At 55.0% G+C, this 21,943-nt stretch overlaps 1 protein-coding gene across 2 annotated transcripts; it reads right to left on the bottom strand.

The window, feature by feature from the left end:
• Positions 1-223: 223 nt before the first annotated feature.
• MAP1A (microtubule associated protein 1A) lies at positions 224-20,606 on the bottom strand. 2 transcript variants are annotated; one of them, XM_029239414.1, is made up of 7 exons: positions 20,579-20,606; positions 19,519-19,620; positions 11,603-11,685; positions 11,184-11,324; positions 2,843-10,958; positions 2,466-2,686; positions 224-2,129 (listed from the first exon to the last, which is right to left on the bottom strand). In XM_029239414.1, exons 5-7 carry the CDS (start codon positions 10,818-10,820, stop codon positions 1,974-1,976), a joined length of 8,355 nt encoding a protein of 2,784 aa, XP_029095247.1. In that variant the 5' UTR covers positions 10,821-10,958; positions 11,184-11,324; positions 11,603-11,685; positions 19,519-19,620; positions 20,579-20,606; the 3' UTR covers positions 224-1,973. The 2 variants fall into 2 exon arrangements, with proteins under 2 accessions (XP_029095247.1, XP_029095248.1); XM_029239415.1 differs by lacking the exons at positions 19,519-19,620; positions 20,579-20,606 and adding an exon at positions 14,734-14,823.
• Between the last annotated feature and the right edge of the window lie 1,337 nt (positions 20,607-21,943).

Genomic DNA, 21,943 nt, shown 5'->3' on the forward strand with positions numbered 1-21,943 from the left:
CGCATGTATTCACATTCACAACTTGGCCTTTCCTGACATACCCAGGACTATAAAGGGTTTCACTGCAGAGGAAAATCCAACATTTTATAATACTTCATGGAAAGCCTGACTGCACAGGTGAAAGCTGTTTACAACCTCAATAGGCTCTGGATCTCTTCGGGCCCCTCAATTCCTCACCTCTTTGGTGTTCTCCTACGCAAGGTATCTGCAAGGTATCTGATGCTGGTTATTCGGTCCTTAGCGCTTGACCCCATGGTATGCAGATCCCCTTCCCAGGAGGCCCCCGCCTTTCTTTCCTCCCCCAAAACAAATGTATGTCCCCACCCTCAGTTCCTATTACCCATACTTGGGCATTCTCACCTATTTCCAGAAATAATGCTGGCTTCCCATAACTTTTTCTCCCTTCACCCGCCCTATATTCTCTGGCTTCCCTGGGTCCTGGAACTGCTTCCAGTCATCAAAGGCATCAAGATAAATGACCATGCTGGTAGAAGCAGAGAGTTAGAAGCCAGGGCCCAGCAACTAAGCAACGTGTGGAGTCAGAAAAGGCCTAAGCAGCACTACGGCGTCTGTAATGAACTTGATTTATTGTTAGAGTTGGAGGTGGCTCCGTCACAGCAGCTGGGAACTGTAGCAGGGACGTGTGGGAGGGAGCAGAGCACAGCAGCACGAGAGGGTGGGAGCTAGGAAGAACACAGGTGGTCTTGTTTTGGTTTCCACAGTCATTTGGCAGAGAAGCTGAGCCCTGAAGAGCGTCTGGATTTCTCAGTCCCGCAGTCGTCTGGCAGGGCTGCTTATTGGCTTGCTTGGGGTGAGGTCCTCTCCTGGGGTGGTATTTTCGGCCTGTTTTCATCTCACTCAGTAGGAGTTAAGACCTAGCTCAGCTTCCTCTCCCTCTTTCCTTCCTCCCTCTCATTTTCCCCAAGTCCTCTGGCATGGCCTCCACCTCCCCGATCCTCTGTCCAAGAGTCTGGGGCTGGAAAAGCAGCCAGCGTTCCCATTTCAGCTGCAGGATGGCATAGTGGAATGTTGGGGGAGTCACACGTTGCTGGGGTGTCAAATGTTAGGATGTCAGGCAGTGGCTTTTTAACCCATTACACACCAGGCCACAGCAGGGGACCACATGCAGATAAGCCAAGCAGGTATGAGAAGGGATCAGGAGAGTTGGAATGGGTGGGTGAAAACTTCATAAGGTCAGGGAGCTTGGAAGAAGTCTGCGATTGGGGCTGGGCTCTCCTTGCTCCTTTGTGCTGCCCAGTAGGCCTGGTCTGGGCACAGCTCTGGGATGTGAATGGTATGAAGCAGGGGCCGGGAGGATAAGCTCCTTTCTTCTCTCACCAACCTGTTGGTCAAAAGAGCTTCAAGTTTTGGATTGAAACATTCAGATACGGAGAGAAGCAGTGGGACAGTGTAGCAGCAGCATACCCCCAGAACCCTGCTGGGACCCAGACTCTGGTGGGGAAGGGAATGGGAGATGGAGGAAAGGATGCAGCTCTGGCAACCTCACTGACAGTATCCTGCCCCCAGGTCACATAAATTACTATTGGAAATCCTTCCTTGGGATGCTAAATACATAGATTAAGATAAAGAGGTCCTTGGGGTTGGGGATATGATCTCCCTCCATGAGGGAGGAGGTTGCTCTCTATGATCCTCACTCCCCACCCAACACCAGCATTAGGCAGTGCTGAGAGAGGGTGTCACTCCAGGGTTCTCAGGCATCAGATGACCTTGTATCCTAATTTTGCACCCTCCCCCTATCCTAATCCTGTTACCTTTGGTTTTGAGACTCCTTTCAGGCATGGATGAAGGGGAGGCACAACCCCTCCCGTTTAGCCCAGCCAAAGTTCCCACTAGACATCCTGTCCCCCTCGCCCCCCTCAACTCCCATGTCCCTCAACCCCAAAGGACTCAGCATTAGCCATTCTCTAAGGGGGTTGTGGGAGCAGATCCTTGGGGAAGGGAGAGTGGTTCTTTCAGAACTCAATCTTGCAGGCTGGGAAGGACTCATCCTGCATGACCACGGTGCTGCTGCTCGCCAGGACCAGAACGTTCAGTTGTTGCTGCTGCTCATGAGTCTGCTGGTACCACTCACGAGTCACCTCCGTGTCGTGAGTAGGGATCAGAGTTACCTAGGTGGGAGACAAGACATGCCTGAGGTGAGGATGTGAAGTCAGGGGATGGGGCACCTGATGGTCCAGGATGTAGTCCCACTCCCGGAGAAAGAACTCAGTCCTTGTATTTTATTATGTTTTATTTATTTTTCTCGCCGCGCTGCGCGACATGCAGGATGTCAGTTCCCCGACCAGGGATCAAACCTGCGCCCCCTGCAGTGGAAGCGCAGAGTCTTAACCACTGGACCGCCAGGGAAGTGCCCCTCAGTCCTTTTATAAATAGAGACTGTGTTCCATTGCTGCCTCTGAGTAAAGTTTGACCAGACTACCTCCTTGGTGCTTCTTGCCACTCACCTGAAGATTCTCCCCCCACTGGGCCTTGCCCTCCAGCAGTGCGTCCAGCACAGCCCGGCTCGGCTCGCCATTGGCAGGGTCATTCCCACTGACCACATAGTAGGATGCACGCACTCGTCGGAAGAAGTCAAGGTCAGCAGTCTTGCCACTGCAATGATTCGGGATATAGGCAAGATCCACATATACAGGGAGGCCAGAGCTGCCCTTGGAACCCAAGGCCGCTGTGGAGACAACACAGGACTCATTGTAGAGGGAAAGTAGAACTCTTTTGGCAACCTTCTTCTTCCCTCCCACCCTCCCTCTCTTCCACTGGAGCCCTTGACCAGCCACACCCAGCCCCAAACCACAATCTCTCCCACTTTCCATGTTATACTTACTTGGTCCTGCCTTGAGTCCATTGATTAGGCCTTTGGACATGGGGCTGTGTCCATCCTTTTCCTCTGCTGGGGTGACCTGGCTTGGAGTGCTGCGTGGTCGGGGTGGCACCCGGGATGCTCGATCTGCAGTCCCTTTACCAGGGGTGGGTGAGCGTTTTCCCCGAAGATCCAGACGCTGGGCAGGAGACGCTGGCTTGGCCCTGCCTGTGGCCCTGCGGCCGACTCTCCCCTGTGTCTTCTCCTTCTCCCGTAGCCTCTCTACCCTTCCAGACTCTGAGCTGAGCCCCTCGGGGTCAGCCATGCACACGTCAGGGCGGGGAGGGGATGGGCGAGGGTCTGGCTGGGGGATAGGGGGTGGGTCATGGCCAGGCCTGGGATGGTGAGTCCCACTAAACCCACCAGCTTTGTCCACAGGCAGGAAGTCCCCATCTTCATCTGAGTCGAGGGCTGCCTCAGCTGTGATGGATGGACACTCCTCAGTTTCTGGTGGAACGTCAGAATCTGACTGCGAGGAGCCCGAGTCGCTGACTGACGTCGGGGGTGTCTCATCTGCCACGGGGCAGGGGCCCCCTGTGGCCCCTGCAGCCCCCACCCGACGCCGCCCCCCTCTCCCTACCAGCCGAGCTTCCTCAGTTAAGAGGTCACTGTCATCCGTGGATTGAGGCAGAGGTGGGTTCAGGAAGGATGGAGAGAGCTCCCCACGATGCGGCCGGGGCTCAGCAGCACATCCCTGGGGCCCAGCCTCCATCTCAGGGGAGACACTTCTAGGTTGGTCTCCAGAGGCCCCTCCAGGGCACAGTGGCTGCTCAGGGGAGAGCAGTGTGTCAGGCCTGGAGCTCCTCTCGGCTCCCTCAGGCCAGGCCCCACGTTCCCAGGCGGGACAGGCCTCAGCCTTTCCTTTCTCAGCCTCAGCTGGGGCAGGGCCTGGGGGCTTGGGGCTGGATTCAGTTGGGCCATTGGTGGCACGATCCCTGGAGGGGCCCTGTAAGGGGCTTGGCTTCTTGGTGGCTGCCCCTGAGCACTCCAGGCGGCAGGGCAGGGTGCCCTCATCCATGTCTCCAGGCAGGCTTGGAGCCAGAGCTGGGGCCAGGTCCAGTGAAGCTGGAGGTGCTGGGCTCAGAGAAGTGAGGTCCCAGAGGCCGTGGGCAGCTGGTTCCATTCCTGGGACCAGCTCTACAGACCCTTGTTCTGCAGCCTCCAGGCCGGGAGGGAAGCACTCAGCCACACTCGACATCACAGGTGTGGTGGCCTCAGAAGAGGAGCCTTCAGATAGGGCTGGTGAGGCAGGTCGCGGAAGACTGGAGAGAGGGGCCCCGGGAGAGCTGGGTGATGGGAGCTGGGGCAGTGAAGAGTCCAGGCTGGGGGCCTTGGTTACTTCTAGGTACTCATCATGCCGGGCTCTGGTGGGGGGCCCTGGAGCCAGAGCCAAAGCTCGGTCACCAGAGAAGGCAAGGGACCCACAGGGTGCCGAGCGGGGTTCTGCTGGAGAGGGCAGCTGTGGAGGAGCTGGCTGCAATGAGGAGAAGCCAAAGGCTGATGCAGGGAAGTCCAGGCTGGGTCGGGCAGGACCCAGGTGGGAGTCCAAGGAAGGGCTGGTATGTGCCTCACTTTCAGGCCACAGGGTGGAGGGGCCTGCAGGCATGGGTTGTGGGGGACTTGGGGACTGGGCCTCTTTCTCAGGCTGCTCCCGAGCCCCCTTCTCCAGCTCCAAGTCACTCGTGCTGTCATCCCAGTGACCACGGCCTGGTTCCTTGGGGGATGGGGTTCTCCTATCTGGGCTATGGCTCAGGATGTTACCATTAAGTGGGGGGCTTGGGCCTTTGCTCTGGGGGATAGGAGCACGGGGGGGTATTGCAGGTGGGGTGAGGCTGGGATCCACGCTTGGCCGTGGCTCAGGCTCCTGCTTGGGGGGTACGGTGGGTCCCGCCAGAGCTGCATAGCTGAAGGTTGGAGTGTCGAATTGGAGGCGATGGGGTGAGACAGGAGACGGAAGCTCCTTCTCTGCAGACGTGCATTGGCCAGCAGCCTCCTCCTTGGTTGAGATATGTGGGGGCCAATCCCCAGCTGCTCCAAGTGGAGGCTCTCTAGTGGGGCATACACGGCCCAGCCCAGTGAGCATCATCTGCTCATAGATGTCTGCATACTGGAAGCGTCGTTCATCGGGATAGGGTGTGGGCTCTCTCTGCTCTGGCTCGGTCTGCTCGGGCTCCTTAGAGGCATGGCTAGCGCTGGCCTCTGGGACCTTTGACCTGAGGGGGCTGCTGTCAGGAACCCCAACCCCACCTTCTTCTTCCCTTTCCCCTTCAGCCTTGCGGTAGTCCTTCCCTAGGGGGGAGTATGGCCCGCCTTCCAACTCAGCTGCCCCCTCCTGCACTGCAGCCACCACACTGTCATACTCGGCTGGGTCCCAAGAGAAGGGCGCAGGAGTGAGTGGCTGTGGGGCAGGTGTTGGGGGAGCTGGAGCTGGGGACAGGGGTGCAGGGGGCAGGGGTCTGTCCTTGGGCACCCATGGTGGGATGTCAGCCAGCCATGACGGGGTGGTGGGCTCATTCCTCATGGGTGGCATGGGCTTAGGATCTGGGATAGGGCTCTCTTGTCCTGTGGCCAGCGGAACCCTCTGTCCAACCATCTCAGGTGGGGAGGCCGGAGGAGAGATGATCTCAAAAGGGGAGCGAGTCAGCTTGTCCTCTTCCTCTGGTGGCAGCCCAACTGGTGACTCAGCAAGCCAGCGCTCCACCTCCAGCTCCTTCTGTGGTGAGGGCTCCTGGAAGCCCTTAAAGTCTGAGGCCCAGGGACTTTTGGGTGTAGGCTCCAAGGGGGGCACTTCCTGCTCATCATCCGGCCCCTCATCGAGGAAAGTGCTCTCCCGCTCTTCTGTGAACCGTGGCCGGGCCCCCTGGCCACCCAGCTCATGAGGGAACCAGACCTTCCGCTCACAGCTCAGCTCCCTCCAGTATGTGTCCTGTTCCAGGACCACATCCTCTCTGCCCCTCCAGTACCTGTCCTCCTGCTCAGGAGATGTGTCCTCCCATGTCCGGGCAGGCTCCTTCTGTTCTCCAGCTGGCTCTCCTCTGGCTGGAGATGTTTCTTGCCACTCCTGGACCACGTCCTGCTCCTTCCAGTACTTCTCGTCCTGCTCCCGGGCCTTGTCCTCCTGCACTGGGCTCTCTTCCAGCCCCAGAGCTTTGGTCTTCTCCAGCAGAGCTTCTTCCTTCTGTCCCACAGCCTTGACTTTTTCTGGAGATTTTTCCTCTAGGATCTTCTCCTTTAGTGTCATGGTTTTATCCTCCTGTACAGGACTCTTCTGCTCCTGAGTTTTGTCCTTCTCTTCCAGAATCTTGTCTTTTTGTTCAACAGCCTTTGGACAAATGTTTTGTTCCAGAGCTTCACCCTTCTGTTCTAGGGCCAAGTATTTTTGTTCTAAAGCCTGGTCCTTCTTTTCCAAGGCCTTGTCCTTCTGTTCTGGGGCCTTGTCCTGCTCAGGGGCTTCATCTTTCTGTTCTAAGGCCTTGCCCTTCAGTTCAGGGACCTTGTCCTCTGGAACCTTGTCTTTATGTTCAGAGTCTCTGACTTTTTGTTCTAAGATTTCATCTTCCTCTCCTGGGACCTTGTCCTCCTGTTCCAAGGTCCTGTCTTTTGGTTCTAAGTCTCTGTCTTTAGGTTCTAAGTCTTTGTCTTTTCCTTCCAGGGCCTTGTCCTTTTGTTCCAGGGCTGTGTCCCTATGCTCTAAGTCTCTGCCTTTTTGTTCCAAAGCCTTATCCTGCTGTTCCACAGCCTTGTCCTTTTCTTCCAGAGCCTCATCTTTGCGATAGATGGCTGTACCCTTCTGCTCTGTGACAGTAACCTTCTGCTCCAGACTTTTGTCCTTCTGCTGTAGGACTTCATCCTTTGGCTCAGGTCCCTTCTCCTTCTGCTCTGGGGGTCCGTCTTTCAACTCTGGAACTTTATCTTCCCACTCCATGGCAATATCCTCCATGGCAGGGCTTGGCAAGGACTCAGGACTCTTGGTGAGGGAACTATCAGGTGTCAGAATGTGTTCACCAGGGCTTGTGATCATTCCAGGTGACTGCTTCCCATCTCCCAACAGTGTAGAGTGAGAGAAGGAGCTGGCAGGTAATTTTCCGTCAGGGCTCTCATCTGTGACGTCTGCCTGTGCAGCGTATCCACTGGTCCCATCTGTGGGAGGTGACACTGTGGCTGCACGGGCTTCTGGAATAGACACAGGGGCTAGGCGGTGAGAGGTGTCCTCAGTCTGCATCAGAGGCCCTTTTTCTTCCTTTCCTAGGGTTAGTTCCCCAAACTGGAGGGTGCCAAGGCTTTCTGGAGACAGCTGCTTAGAAGAGATATCCAGAGAGGTCTCCTTGCTGGGACTCTCTTCTGAGAGAGAAAGCGACCGGGTGTCTTCTGGAGATACCTGTGGCCAAAGGTCTTTGTGTAGGTGCTGCTCTGTCAGGCCACAGGGAGACCTAGGGACAGCTTCTTGGTTGGCAGTGTCTGGGGAGACCACGCTGAGGACAGAGGGGGACTCCACCTCTTCAGGGGAGAGGCCTCGGTCAGGAAACCGGAGCACCTCATCTTTCGGAGGTTCACCAGGTTCTTGGTGTGATGTTCTCAAATCTCTGGGACGGGCTTCTGTTTCCAGAATCGGCCCTGTGGGCTCTCCCGCCTCCACAGTCTCAAAGACTATTGCTTTGTCCTCTTCTGGCAGCCGTGGGACGGTACAGCCTGCATGTCCTCCAACAATGCTGATGGGTGCTTCCTGGGCCTGGGGGCTTCTGGGAGGAGGCAACGTTCCCTCCTCCTCTGGTGTGCCCTCTTCAGGCCCCGGCTTGACTGTCCCTTCTGCAGCATCTTCCTTGCCCACACCTGGTGTATGCTTAGTATCTCCCCAGGAGTCTGCTTCCTGAAAGTCTTGGGGCTCAGACTTTTCTTCCACTGGGGACTGATGAAAGGGCGTGTGGGTGGCACTGGGTGGGCCAGATGGTGGGGGAGAGGCCATCTTCACTGTGCTGTCATCTGGGCTGAGGCAGCGCTCCTCCGCTTCTCCAACGGCTGGTTCCCCGGGATGTAGGGTGTGGCCAGGGGCAGCAAACATCAGGGGTTCATACTGATCGTGAAGTTTCTCAGACATCTGTACATTTGTGGTCTCCTCCTCTTCCTCTTCCACGGCTCTCTCTCCAGACAAGCCTCTCTGTACAATCTCTCCTCTCTTCTCTGACTCCCCAGTCACGGAGAACTCCTCACAGGGTGGTGATTTGAAACCTTTGTCTTCTTCCAGTGAGGAGGTGGGTGAGATGGTACCAGCTGATGGCACGTAGTCCAGGCCCTGAGTGGCTTCCGTGTGGGAGGAGGGGATGCTTGTGACCGTGTCAAGCAGCAGGGAGCTCTTACCTGTCTCCTCTGTCTGGGGAGCTGTGAGTGAAGCCACGGACTGGTCCTCAGCCACGGATGTGGCAAAGGAAGAAAGCTTGTCACACTCAGTGATTGAGGTGGCCGAGGACACATGCTCCTCTTCAGCCAGAGGGGCGGCCACCATGTTGGGGGGGTAGGTGAGTTCCGACTCTGGCGCTCCATAGCCTTTGCTGGGGGTGGTGGGAACACCAATGTCTGCAGGCTGGCTAGCCTCAAAGGGGCCAGGACCTTCAGGCCCAGGGAGGTCATAGGTACCTGTAGGAAATCTAGGTGGAGCTGCGCGCTCCTCCGGCTCATCATGGATCTCCTCATCTGAGATAGTCTGCTCGGTCTCTGAGTAGCCAGGGATTGTCTCGTCCTGGATGTAAGAGACGTGCTCAGTGGCTCCTGCAGGGGTGGCCAGGCTACTTAGGAATGACGAGGTCTCCTTCTCAGGGGCCTTGCCTTGGAGTCCTAGTTCCTGGCCCCCGAGAGCCTCCCTGCCCCTTGGCGTTACCTGCAAGGCTTCTTGCATATGTTTTTGGTAAAAACCCTCAGCCTTTGTCTCTTCCTCTTCCTCCTCGTCTGAAGGGTGCAGCTCCTCCATTTCCTCTAACTCGGCCTTCTCTATCACATCCTCCTTTACCTCAGGTTCACTTTCCTCTCTGGCTTCTTTTCTGTCGGGGAGCCCCTCTGATTCCTTTGCCTTTTTATCCTCCCAGGGGGCTCTCTCTTTCTCTGTTTCAGCCCCAGAGTCTGGGCCTCTGTCCTTGCTGCCTTGTTCCTCAGGGATGTCTGCGACAGCCTCTTTCTCCTTTATCACAGGCTCTTCTGGTTCCAGCCCTGGGACAGAGGGTGGTGCCCCCGGGGCCACTGTGCTTGGGAGTCCCTCCTCTGCAGTGTCTGGGGGGAGTGGTTTCTCTCCTAGTCCTGTGTCCCTTTGTTCAGCCAGCAACCCCGTCTCCTCACGCTTCAACTCCTCGAAGTCCTGTGTGAGATCCTCTGGTGAAGACAAGGCCAGCTCCCTTGTTGGGAATGGTGCAGCCCCCTTTTGGGCTGGGGGTGTCCGGGGCTCAGAGGACAGCTCCTTCTCCCCACGGGCAGCCCGGCTCTTCTCCATCTTGACTCTGCCGGGGGCCTTGGCTTTGTAGAGGGTCTTACGTACCTCAGGGGTAAAGGGCTTCAGGTCTGGCTTGGAAATCTTTTTGACCTCAGGTTTGGTATCTTTCCTCTTCTCCTCCTTCTTGGCATCCTTCTTTTCCTCCTTCCTTCCTTCATCCTTCTTGAGCTCCTTCCTCTCCTTCTTGATCTCTTTCTTCTCTTTGTCTTTTTTCTCTTCCAGCTTTGATATCTTTTCTTTCAGGTGTTTCTTCCCCACCTTGTCTTTGATCAGCTTTCGCTTCTCTGCCTTCAGTGCCTCACTCGACTCTGTCCTCACCCTCTCAGGCTTGGCAGGCTTCTCTGGGGGCTTCTCAGATGACTCCTTTACCTTCTTCTCTGTCTTGGCTAACTCCTTGGCCAGTTCTGAGCGGGCCTCCTTGGCTCCCTCTTCGGCCACCTCCTCCCGTTTGGCCAGCTTGCCCACGGCTGTCTTGGTTGTGGCCTTGAGGCTCTCCTTGCTATCAGCCCGCTGTTTGATTTTGCTGGGTTTCAGGTTGGCAGGCACAGCCCCAGTGGCCAGCTCCTTCTGCGTGGCCACGGGGTAGCGCAAGAAGTCCAGGTGTCGAAGCTTTTCCAGGCCCTCCAAGATCTTGTTCTGGGGAGCATTCCCTGGAAAAAGCACGCGCACAATCTTCTCAGTGGGGTTGGCTGGTAGCCAGACCACCAGAGCAGTGATGGAGGTCAGGTAGGGCACCGAGATCTCAGCCTCCTTCCCATTAGCCAGCACAATGCCTGTCTTAGCTTTACTGTTGCCTGCCCACTTTTGCATGAGGAACTGCATCTCCTTGCTATCCTTGACAGGGTTGAGGACGTACATGTCCAGGCGGCCCACACCCATCTTGTGGAAGAGGGTCAGCGGCTCGATGGTGTTGCTGACCACACGGTAGAGGGGCTCGGCCTGGATGCCTAGGCGGTTTAAGTGCTGCAGAGTGAGGCAGGCCTCCTCAATGCTGCGCTTGGCCTTCCGCGAGGCATCAGGCAGCCGCAGCTTATCGGGCACGTTGAAGAAGACGACTCCAAGCTCGGGGGAGATGAGGTTCTTCACCCAGTCACTGTAGCTGCTAGAGCCCTGGGACTGCTCCTCCTCCAGTTCTGCCACTTTGCGCTGCAGGAGTCCGTTGATGCCTGGCAGGTTGTCTGCCCCGATGTGTGTGAGCAGCACGGAGTCAATGCGGTCCAGGTGCCGCACCAGCTTCCAGAAGCAGGACTTGCGATCAGAGCCACCATCCACCAGGATGTTGAAACCATTAACGGCAAAGAGGGCAGAGTCCCCGCGGCCGCCAGGGAAGATGTAGCAGCATGGCTTGGAGAGCTTGAGGAAGCCCCCTGAGGTGGGGGGCTCCAGCAGGTCAAAGGGGGATGGCACATCCACGGTCTCAGAGACGTACTCGGAGAACTCAGCCACGCCATCCATGGTGGGCAGCATGGGCTCAGGGTTTAGCCGGAGGTGCAGGGTCTCTTGGGAACTGGATAGTCCCAGGTGGCTCCAATCACCCTCCCCTAAGCAGGACACAGTGAGGAAAGCCTGGATCCCAGGGTCTCTATTGCTGAGCAATTGGGCAATCTAGATGAAGGGGAGAGAGAAGGCTGATCAGGTCATTGGGGTTATCGCAAGCCAACTCAGACTCAATCTGCTAATCTCCATCTCTCTCTGAGGTGATCTCCTACCATTCTGCCAGCATCCCTGGTGGTCAAGGAATGTGGGATTTTCCCTTCCTTGGATCCCTCCCCACAGCTCTAGTCCTACCCCATGTTCTGTTCCTCCTAGACACTCAGACATAGAACTTACCTCTGGGTTTTGAAGGACCTGGGCAAAGTTTTGATAGGAGTAGGTGCCACTCTGTAGGATGAGGTCTCCCCCAGGCTCTAAACTTTGCCCACTCAGGATCAGTAGTTTGTGAGCTGATGGGCTGCTAAGGAGGTGGTGAACCTAGAGTGGAAGGAGAGGACTGGTCACAGAGAGAGGAAGCCCAGGGAAGGGCACAGAATGTTCCTGGTCCCCCTCAGTTCTGCAAGGACACGCTCCCCACTGGTAGCCCCACAGCACCTCCAGGATGGGGCTGGGATTGTGAGGCAGCTTAGATGGCAGAGAGAGGATGGCTCAAAGCCAAGTCTGGGAATTCCTGGCCTTACAGCAGTAGCACTGGCAAGGGTGGGTTATGGCACTTTCAACAGGCCCTTGTGGCAAAGCACAGGCCCTGGCCTTACCTCGGAGCTGATGCTGTCGGCACTGGGGTTTACCAGGACGATGGTCTCTAGGATCTCACTCTGGTGGCAGAGGGTCCTCTGGCCTGAGGGAGAGATGCAGGAATTTGTACTGAAGGAAGTGGGTATAGACTAAAATGGAGAGGCATTGTGTAAGGCAGGAGAGGAAAGAATGCACTGTCAGAAAATGGGGCTTAGGGGAAAGAGAAGCCTGCTTATCCTGAGATCCTGCCACTCTGGCTACTGCTGAGTAAGGTCTAGGGACTGGCTCCTGCAGCCCTTCCCTTTCAGGGTTTCCTCCTCCCCTCTCCCACAACGGCTGTCTTCTCCCTCCCTTCATCTGCCACCCCCTCTGCCTGGAACTCCCGCCTCAGACTGCCCTGGAGACAAGAACCTTTTGTCCCTGTCTGTCCCTCTCGAGCACTAAGCTCCTGGTGCTGCCTGGGGACGGGGTGGGGGTGCTCAGCTGAAGGGAGGGCCTCTCGGAGGATGGTCCTCACTCAGCTCTGTCCTCACTAGCTTGCCTCTGCCCTGGGCTTTCTTGCCAGAGTGCCTGGAAATGAGATGGGTGCTTCTGTGCAGTGAGTACAGACTCCTCATCCTCCTTTCAAACACCCATCCAAGGCCAGAAGTCCCATTCGAAAAGACTCAGAGAAGTCTATGCTATCAAAACCCTTGGGGGTTGGTTACAATGCAGAGGAGAAATAGGACCTCTTGTTCTGTGCTCTGGTTCCTCAGAGGCCGAGCCTGCACTCACAAACATGCACACAATCATACTGTTTCCACCACCAAAGGTTTCACAGCTCCCCATCCCACCTCACCTTCATGTCCCCAGGCTCCAGAAAGACCTGGTTCACTCCCCACAACCCACCCCTTTCAAACAGTTTCTCCTCTCATCCTTGCACCTCTCCTGTGGGCCTTCTGTCATGGAGAGGGGAGTCTGGGATTCACAAACAAGAAACAGATAAGGCAGGAGAGGTTCAGAGTATTCCCCAGGCTATGGAGGAACATAATACACCATCAAATCCCCTCTCTACTTCCCTTATCCAGGCTCACATGAAACACCAAGCAATGCAGCAAAGAAAAAAAGTGCTAGGTTAGACAGGAGATCCTGAAGAAGGATGCTGCCATCCCGTTCCTGCCCTTACCAACTGCAGCACACAGTGGATTTACCTTACAAACACGGAGTTGAGCAGATGGTCTGGGGAGTGGGCTGTCTGGAGGATATTGGTGGGAGGACACACAACCTGTCCCCCAGACCCTCTTCTGTGACCCAGCGCTCTCTCCTCTTTCTGGGGCTCAGACAAGAGGACCCTGGGGCCAGGGCCTTTGTTAAGCGGAAGAGCGATGGTGCCAGGATCAGGCAGATCTGGCAGCACTGGGCTGCAGTTGCAGCTGCGGGGGAAATGAACTAGGGATGGTGTCAGAAGACCAAGCCCCGCACAGGGTAGGTGGGGCCCATGAGGAGTTCAAGCGTTCTTTTCTATTAACTTGAGGGACACTTTGAGGTCGGTTCAGAGGATGAGAAGCACCTCAGAGACACGCACGGGCAGGGCTTGGGCAGGTGAGGGATGAGGGATACACCATGGTTCGGGGAGCGGCTGGCCCTAGGCTAGCTCTAAGCAGTTTAGCTTAGAAGGGCAGTTCCTCTCCCCCCACACCCACCCGCCACACGCACCACGAACACACAAGGTCACACATTTGAACTAGGAGGGCCAGAAAGAGAAAGATCTGGGGCACGGATGGATTTGCTTTCTATCTACTACCCGCCTTCCCCAGTCTACCATTCCCTGCAGTCCCCTAGACTGGCTTATAACCATAGACCTCTCTGATCCCAGTACTTGCCTTGGCGCAAGACCCTGCCCCTCACCCATGTGCTCTCAGGTTGTGACTGGCAACTACATGGTTTACACCTTGTGCTCCTCCTTTTCAGGCCTGGGGGAAAGCCCTGTTTCTCTCTTCTACACCCCCCCCCACCCGCGATCCCACTGAAGGCAATTGACTTGTCTTCCCTCCTTCTTCGGAGAGGACACCTGGTGAGGCAGGGGCCAGTCCCTTTGCCAGAGATGGGGCTGGTGGGTGGGCTGCGGGTGCTGAGGCTGAGCGGGCGGGAGGGCAGGTGTCTCCGCAGGGAGGCGGCCGGGGAGGGGGGCGCCCGGGCAGCTGCAGTCTGCCGCAGTGTGTGAGCGAGTGTGAGTGTGCGCGCTGAGCTCAGGCTCCAGCTCCGCCCCCACCCCCCCCCCACCAGCATGACAAGTCATTTTCTTGGCTGCCTCTACACGGGGGGCGGGGAGGGGGGGACGCAGAGAGGGAGAAGGAACTGGCTTCTCTGTTCAGAGCCCCCATCTTGGGAAGGGAAGCAGAGATGAGGTGGGGTGGGAGGCCGTGACTGGGAACCTGTGGGGTTGACAGGACGGGGAATGCGGGGCAGCTGCTGCGGAGGGAGTGCTCTCAATCTCCGGAGCGGCCTCTCCATCCCCGGAGGGAGCCAGAAAGGGGGGCTCGCAGCCCAAGTTTCAAGCTCGTCGCAGGGAATGGGTGTGGGGAGCACGCTGCAAATAGGTTGGTCTGTGAGGAGGCGCATGCCACGTCTTAATGACCCTTTCCTTCCTTCTTTTCCATAGTGTCCCCACCTTCCCATACTTGGCAAAAACTCGCAGTCCCGTTCACCCCCCAGCATAAGAGCAGCTGAGCAATCTAGCAGCTGACACCCAGAGACCCTCCCATCAGGTGCCTTCCCATAACGTCCGCCTTTCCCTCAGATTCTTCTGCCCCCACCAAAGACAGAGCCCCCAAACGCCACCAGAGCCCCAGGCCTCGGGGCAGAGCCAGTGACACCACCCTCTGCGGCTGCCCCTAGGCGGCTGGCTCCCAGCTCAGCTCAGCCCAGCTCAGCCCGCGAGGTGGCCTGTCACGGTCCCGGCCCCATTGGCTTCCACCTGGTTCTGGGTCCAGGCTGGCCCCACAGCCAGTTCATCTCCTCTCTCTGTTCCCCCACCCTGCCCACCCCGCTGGGCTAGTTCCAGACACACCAGATGAGGTATCAACTCCCTTCCCATTACCCGCATCCCACCTCCCTATCACAGCATCCCCCGTGCCCCACGCCAAGCCCTTTAGTTCGGTTCGGTTCTTACCCTGGGGTGTGGGAGAGAGACCCTCATCGAGGCTGTGGCTCCGGCCTCAGCCGGCAGCTTCGGGGACGAGTCTGCGGCACTAGGGGTGGGAGTGGGGGGGGGGGCGCTTGATGGTGAGGGCGGCACCAGGGCGGGGAAGAGGGGCTGGTCCATGACGAGGCACTGGAGACTTAACTGTTTCTTTGCCTTCACAATGTCAGTGATCTGGTGCTTCTGCTTGGCTGGGACCTGAGGAGTTGTCTAGCAGCTCAGAGCCAGGGTGGTCTCCAATGGCCCACAGGGCCCTTCTCCCCCAACCCCGCTTAGTTAAGAAATATTCTTTTAGCATCAGCCAAAAGACCAAAGTCCTGTGCTGCACACTGGGGGGACGTAGGAGGTATGGGCTGCTTGGGCCCTCCCCCCTTCTCTCCGAAACCATCTGCTGCCTCTCCCCTCAGACTCAGGGAGTGACCTTCAATCCCTGGAGGAGCAGGAGACAAAGAGGCTGGGGGCCTGAGAGCATGGGGTAGGAGTGAGGGGGGACTACTTGAGAAGGCTGGGGACGACTGAAGGGAGGGAGTTGCGCTGAGCTCTGCTGGCTTCTGAGCCACAGCTGTAGAAATGGGGTCGGAGTGCAGAAATAAGTCTCATTTTAGGTTGGAGGGTAGTTTGAAATCCTGGAGTGGACACATGGTCCTTAGTCCATCTCTAGCCCATCGGGGGTGGGGCACAGGGGCCCTAAGACCGCATACAATTCTGTGCCGATGTAGCACAGCACAGCAACCACACAGGCACTGATACTTGGGATTCTTGGTCATTGGGTATGAAGAGGCATTTTCTGAAGATTCAGGGCACTTTTTGCCTTTCAGTGAAATAGTTAAAGGGATGAAGGAAAATCACCAGGGCCCCAGGCGTACAAGATTTTCTTACTCTAGGCCAATTATTAAATGTCACAGAAAGTACTCTTTGGACTAAAAAGATCTTGTAATGACTTTGTAGGGTGTTGGGTCCCTGTTCTCCTTGTCTCTGCACTTCGCTATGTCTCTTTGATGTCTCCATTTTATAGGATCTTAATCCTTCTAACATTGGCCCTGTTTCCTTAGTCTCTACCCCTGTCTCAGATTTGGTGACACGTGCTCTAGGACTCAAAGAGAGGACCTGGAGAGCTCCAGCACTCAGTTCCAACGGGGCAATGCTCATGTGCCCCTGCCCTCTTCCCTTCCATCATCCCTCCCCAGTCCTGGCCGATTCCTACTGCCTTCCTCACAATGACATCCACCCACTCTTAGCCCAGCACCAGCCCCACCCTTGCCCCTGGCTGCCAAGAGCAGCTTTTGAAGGTCAGAGAAGCCAAAATAGTCTCTGCTCTCAGCATCCCCATCCCCCCTAAACTGCCACCAGAGGAGAGGAGGAGCTGAGTCACCAGTGCAAGGGGGGGAGGGGGACTCCAGAGGGGAGGAATCCTTGCTGAGATCCGGGGATGCAAAGCAGCAACATGGCAACAGCCCCACTTGGATAGAGGAGGCCAGCTACAGAGATATACAACACAAACCAGGCTGAGTTCTGAACATCACAAAGGGGAAACACCTCCTTTCTGCAACTTCATAGTTCTTATTTCCTCCCACCTCAAACCTTCCATCTCCTCCCTGCTTTCTGGAGCTTTCTGGAGTGTGCAAAGAGGGAAACTTGAGTAGACATGTAGCTTGAGAACAAAATAACATTTCTCAGCCCAACGCAGAGCCCACCCTTATTCTCAGCTGTTACCCCCAAGGGCCACACCCTGGGCAAGGTTCCAACTCACAGTGGAGTTTTTCTTCAGCCTTCACCCTCTGAACAGCCACTCACCACAACCACACCTCCACCCGCTGTGTTCCTTGGCTCTGCTGCAATGAAATAGTGAGACGCCAAAGATGAGAGGGAAGCCTGAGCTCAGACACAAAGTGAGATCGCAAGTCCTGGATTTGAGACCCCTCTCCACCATTTTACTAATCATGCTTTTCAACAAGCCACTTAAGCCCTCTGAAAGCTTGCTTCCTGAATTATAAAATGAGTGTAATATTAGTACCATCCTCCAACAATGCTATGAGGAGTGAATGACATAAAAGATGAAAAAGTCCTTCATTCCTAGAATCCTAAACCTGCAATGCACAAATACCACTGGAAGTCTGTCTCCCTTTTGTGGAAGATTTATGAGCGGTCACCTAGGTGATCAGGGAAATCCTAAACCAGAATCTCAACTCTAGAGTAACTTAGCTCCCAGGTAAACCCAGGTGCCTGGGAGGTGCCTGCAGGAAGGGACTTAAAATACTCTTCATGTCCCTCCTTTCCTATTTCTGACAGCAATGCAAAACCCAGTTCTAGGGGCCAATGAGCTGTTGTATTAATTCAGAATAGTCTTCATGTTTGCAGAAGTAAAGGAACTAACACTTCCTGAGTGAGTGCATCAGTGGTGATGCAGAGTCAGACAGAAGGCTTCCAAACTGGTCCTTCAGCCTGTGTTTTTTTAGTCCTAGAATATCCATCATGAATTATAAATTATGAAGCCCTCTCCCTTTCTTATATGTGCCCAATAGTAGAAGTAGTATTAGAGTGTTATTTAAGCTCAGTTTCCCACTGTTTTAATCGTTTCTGGGTTTGTTTTAAAATGCTTAGAAGCTCCAGATTTTTTTGCAGGAGTTAGAAAGGAAGGCTCCAAGTCACCACTGGAGACAAAAGTGGTACAAAGCCTTTACCACATTTGACCACTAGAAGGAGCTGGGCCACTGACGCTCCATCAAAGGGTCCCCTCCGTGTGTGGGGGGGGGCGGGGGGTAGTGGCAGGAATGATTACACTCTCCCTATCATAGCAAGATAAATTTTTGTCCTCCTTTTCAACATTTTGGCCCAGGGCTTGAGAAGTGAGAGGGATGGTGGCCCAGCCTATGGGGTGGGCAGAAAGGATTAAATCATAAGGTACTAGCATATTCCACTGAGCCCATCCCAGCAGCCTGGTTCCCTTTGCCTCCCCACTAATGGAGGCTGAAGGGAGGGGAAGTGTCTGCAGCTGCTCTGGGCTGTTGTTTGCGGGGACAGCTGAAAGAGGAGCCAGCAGGGGTGGGGCTGTGGCTGTCTTGGGCCTTGTGGGGTTTTCCAGGAAATTCTCCACTATTCTCCAGGGACATACACAGGCCACCATGAAAATGTCCAAACCTAAAAAAACTCAAAAGTAAGCCCTGATCTTGGGTATAATGGCCCTAAGCCTCTTGAGAACACCATGGTAAAACTCTTTGCTTGAGAAGATCTAGTAGGTGCTTGTATATCAGTGCTTGTTTCTGAGAGGTCCCTGAGAGTAACTACGCATCTCCCTGTAAGTGTTTTCCCAAGCATCTCCAAATCTTAATCTGAAGAACGGCTAGGTGTTTTTGTTTAAGTTCTATTCATTCTTACATCATTCCAGAAGGCATCCTACTCTTACATCCGTGTCCAAAAGGACAAGGTTGGAGAATTCAGTGTGAATTAATAACATCAGCAGATACTCCCCAAACTTCAGTTCAGTCATTAATTTCATGCTGCCGTCCCTTTATCCAGCCTTGCACCAAAGCTCCTAGGATTAATCGAGTGGTAAAACTGTTGATTTTAAAATTATTAGAGCTAATGGAGGAAGCCATGAAATGAGTAATACTAAACAGAAGGCAGTCTCAAAACAGTGACTGGTTACCTTCATAGGAAGCCAGTCACATCAAGAAGATGCCAGACTCACATTTTAAAAATGCTGCACATATTCCTAAGATAATGGAGCATTAGTCATATTAATCATGTCTTCTCTCTCCAGGAGCAGCAGAGGAGTAGGTGATCAGGGAAATGACCAACCATGTGGCAGTTAGCAGGAGGAGCAGGAAAAGAAGGGAAGTGACTATCTATTATGCTGGATAATTGAGAATTATCTGTATAAGATACGAATTCAGTCATTTGATGGCAGTGACTGTTGAGTTGGGTGGATTTATATTCCGTAAAGACACTGGTGTATGAATTGGTTTGTCAACATTTACCAATAACATGAGCAGATGCCCAGCACTTTTATAATGGGGTGTAGGGCTTTCTGCAGTCTCCCCACAGATATTGTTGTGGAATAATAACTCCTAAAATATTATTTTCTCAAATTCCTGACCATTTCTCCCACACAGCAGAATGGGAAGCTGCATCCTGTGAACTTTGATCTCAGTGCCAAACCTCAAAGTATGACTAGTTCTTGCAGCAGTAAATCCAGGAAACCCTGCTTCTACTCTGGATTTCATGGGCTCATCAGCCTTTGGTACAAGGTTTCTGCTCTGCTCTGGACATCTGTTGACTGAGCCAAAGGAGGAGGCAGAAACCCTGAAACCTGGAGCCTGTGCAGCCTGAGGGAAACTGCTAAGCAAGGATCTGGGAAGGTGAGTGGGAGGTTCAAGGGTCTCTGCAAAGGGAAGCAAGGAGGCCAGGGCATACAGAAAGGGGAACAAACAAAAAAAAGGAATTTTTACTTGGGAGATGACTGATCACTCAAGAGGTACCACGTTCCCTTACTGCATGTCAGTGGCTGTCCATAACCCACCCTCTTCTCAAGTAGAAATTATGTTCTCCAGGCTTCCTCCACCATCATACCATCTGTCTGCGAAATGTACTGGGTATGTGGGGATAGTTAAGGAGCTTTACAACTTTCCTCTCAGGAGTCCCTCCCTCCCTGACCCAAACTTCCCACAAGGCCAGTTCTGCCAGGGAGAGTGGACTTCTGCTCTTCTGTGACCAGCCCTCACCCAAAGGACTGAGACAAATGACACTGGTCCTAACCTTTGACCTCTGAGGAGAAGTGAGCTAGATGCCGGGTAATGAAGAGTCTCAATTGTTGGTTCAAGTCAATGGATGATAAATCAATGTTCCAGGAGAGAATCCCTGTGAGAGAAAAAGAAACAAAGAGGGACCTAGATAAGGTCAGAGGGATTGGACTTGTGGGAGCATTTCCAAGCTCACAGAAGGGGTAAGGAGAGGGAGGGGATAAGGACGGCTGCCATGATCAGCCTCACTGATGTCTTTAAGAAATGTGGCTAGTGCCTATGTCTAGCTCCCATCCTGTGCCTTTCTTGGGCTTTGCTGAGCCAGAGGGAGAAGTGCAGAGTTTAGGCTAAATTTGGTCATTAACGAGTTTGTATGTAGGAATTTTCTTGCGCAGTTGCCCAATTGTGATAGAAGTGACACCCAAGGGCCCATTCCCAGATACTAGGGCCTGCCTTCCCCATACAGGTAAGTAGGATTCTACACTCTCCTTCTGTGGCCCCCTCCTTGCCTCCACTCCCCCGCGGCATGCTTCCACCCGCAGGTGGCTCCGCAGCACTGCGCCACAGGCAGTGGAGGACTGAGGAGCTTGTGGCCACGAAGGTCACTCTCTCAGGTTGGCCGCTGGCACTGGGATATTTGAGATTTGTCTGCGGCGTTCAAAACGCACCCTGTTCCTGTTCAGACGCCCTAAAGAAGAAACTAAGGTAGGGACATGGACTCTCCAGGGGATGGTGACGACTTTCAGGACCTCTGGCCCAAGACACTGCGGGAGGGAGGGGTGTAACCAGAGGGCCCCCCACCCAGGCACTGCTCAGCTCCCCCCTCCCCCACGCTCCCGCCTGCCTCAGGGAGACTGCGAACGCCATGGGGTGTGCGGGAAGGATGGAGATGTGAGATGTTGGCAGCTCGGGAGGATATGAACGCGTGACACTGAAGATGCAGGTGACAGGGGCTGATGATTCAGATTAACAGGGTGCGCAGATCTCAGGAAGTGCACGCTAGGGATGGAGGATGCACATGGCAGAGAAGCACGGGATGGAGGATGTCCCGAGCGCAGCCAGGACAGCAAGCTCACCTTGCTCAAGGTGGGCCCGAACGGCCCTCAGCTGATTCTCTGTACCGATATCGCCGATCACGATGAGCAAAGAGTGTTTCTGCAGGTCCCAGCGTGCCGCCGCCACCGCGGCTCCGGCCTCGCACAGCGGCTCCGCGGGGTTCTGAGCCAGCAGAGAGCCGGGGCTTCGGAGCCCGAGCCCGGGACTTGTCTCCATGGCAACGTCGAAAGGCCGCCGGGGCCCAGCCTCGGTCTCCATGGAAACTCCGTTGGAGTGCTAGGCCGGCAGCATCCGCTGCAGGGAGAGTGCGCGCGGTTCTTAAAGGCCGGCGGCAGGAGCCGCTCATTGGCTGCTGCCTGTCAGGGGGCGGATCGTTGGCGCCGCAGGGGCCGGCCTGGGGCCGCGTGCTCTGGCTCTGCGGTTTCGCTGTGCCTGGGGGGCGGGGGCGTGACTGTCCCCCTTCGCCCCCAGTCGTTTTCTAGAGGGAGCTCCCACTCCGACTTGAGTAGGAATGGGGGCTCTGAGGGCCGGGTGGAGGGGCGAGTCTATTGCCTCGGCGCCAGAAGAAGCTTCTAGTTAGGATATTTCCCGGATAAGTGCTGTCTGGCAATTCCGCAGCCTCGCCCGAACTGAGGGGAGCCATCTTGTCCCTCTCTGACTCTGAGTTTGTTTGGGTGCATCGTTCTTTGTCGGTGTGTTTGTATTATCATTGTCTGGAGCTTTTTTTTTTTCCTTCTGTCACTGCCTGCCAGGGTCCTACATTGCATCCTTGGTGTTTCTGTCGTCATTGCCTCAGGCCCTGGGTGTGCTCTGGAAGGCTGTGCAGTATTGGAGGGACAGAATGACCTTCCGGCCCTGAGTCCCTGGTGAGTTGTTATTCCGAAGATAGTGGTTGGCTCATCGCCATCTCTGCTGAGGGCAATGAGCTCAGACTGCAGCAAGGGGGGTTTGAGTAAAACCCAGGAAAGACCTACCCAACTGCAAGTAATGTGACACAGTGAGTTGGGTAACCTTGGGAGACAATGGTATTACTTCCCCCAGGGAATTCTCAAAATAGAAGGGGCAGTGTTTGAACCAGTGAAGAGGTTGGCCCTTCCAAAATTAAAAACAAAACAAAACAGAAGAAAAACCAGGGGATGTGAAAGAGGACTGAGGAGGCTGGCACTGTTTTATGACTGACTGGAACATCCTTGTAAAAATGGTGTGGTGCTGTAAGTCTACCCTCCCCCTTTCCTCAGTGTGTCTCCACCACCTACTCTGCACTCCAGTGTCTTCTTTTACACAGGATACTGAATCATTCTGTATGTGTATGTATAAGACAGAGCTTGTCTTTCACCCTAGGGCTCCAGCAGCACTTTTTGGAGTCCCATTTGCCTTGTACTTTC

The sequence above is a fragment of the Monodon monoceros genome, unplaced genomic scaffold (assembly GCF_005190385.1).
Source record: "Monodon monoceros isolate NGI ecotype Baffin Bay Population unplaced genomic scaffold, NGI_Narwhal_1 Super_Scaffold_21, whole genome shotgun sequence".
Classification (NCBI taxonomy): Eukaryota; Metazoa; Chordata; class Mammalia; order Artiodactyla; family Monodontidae; genus Monodon; species Monodon monoceros.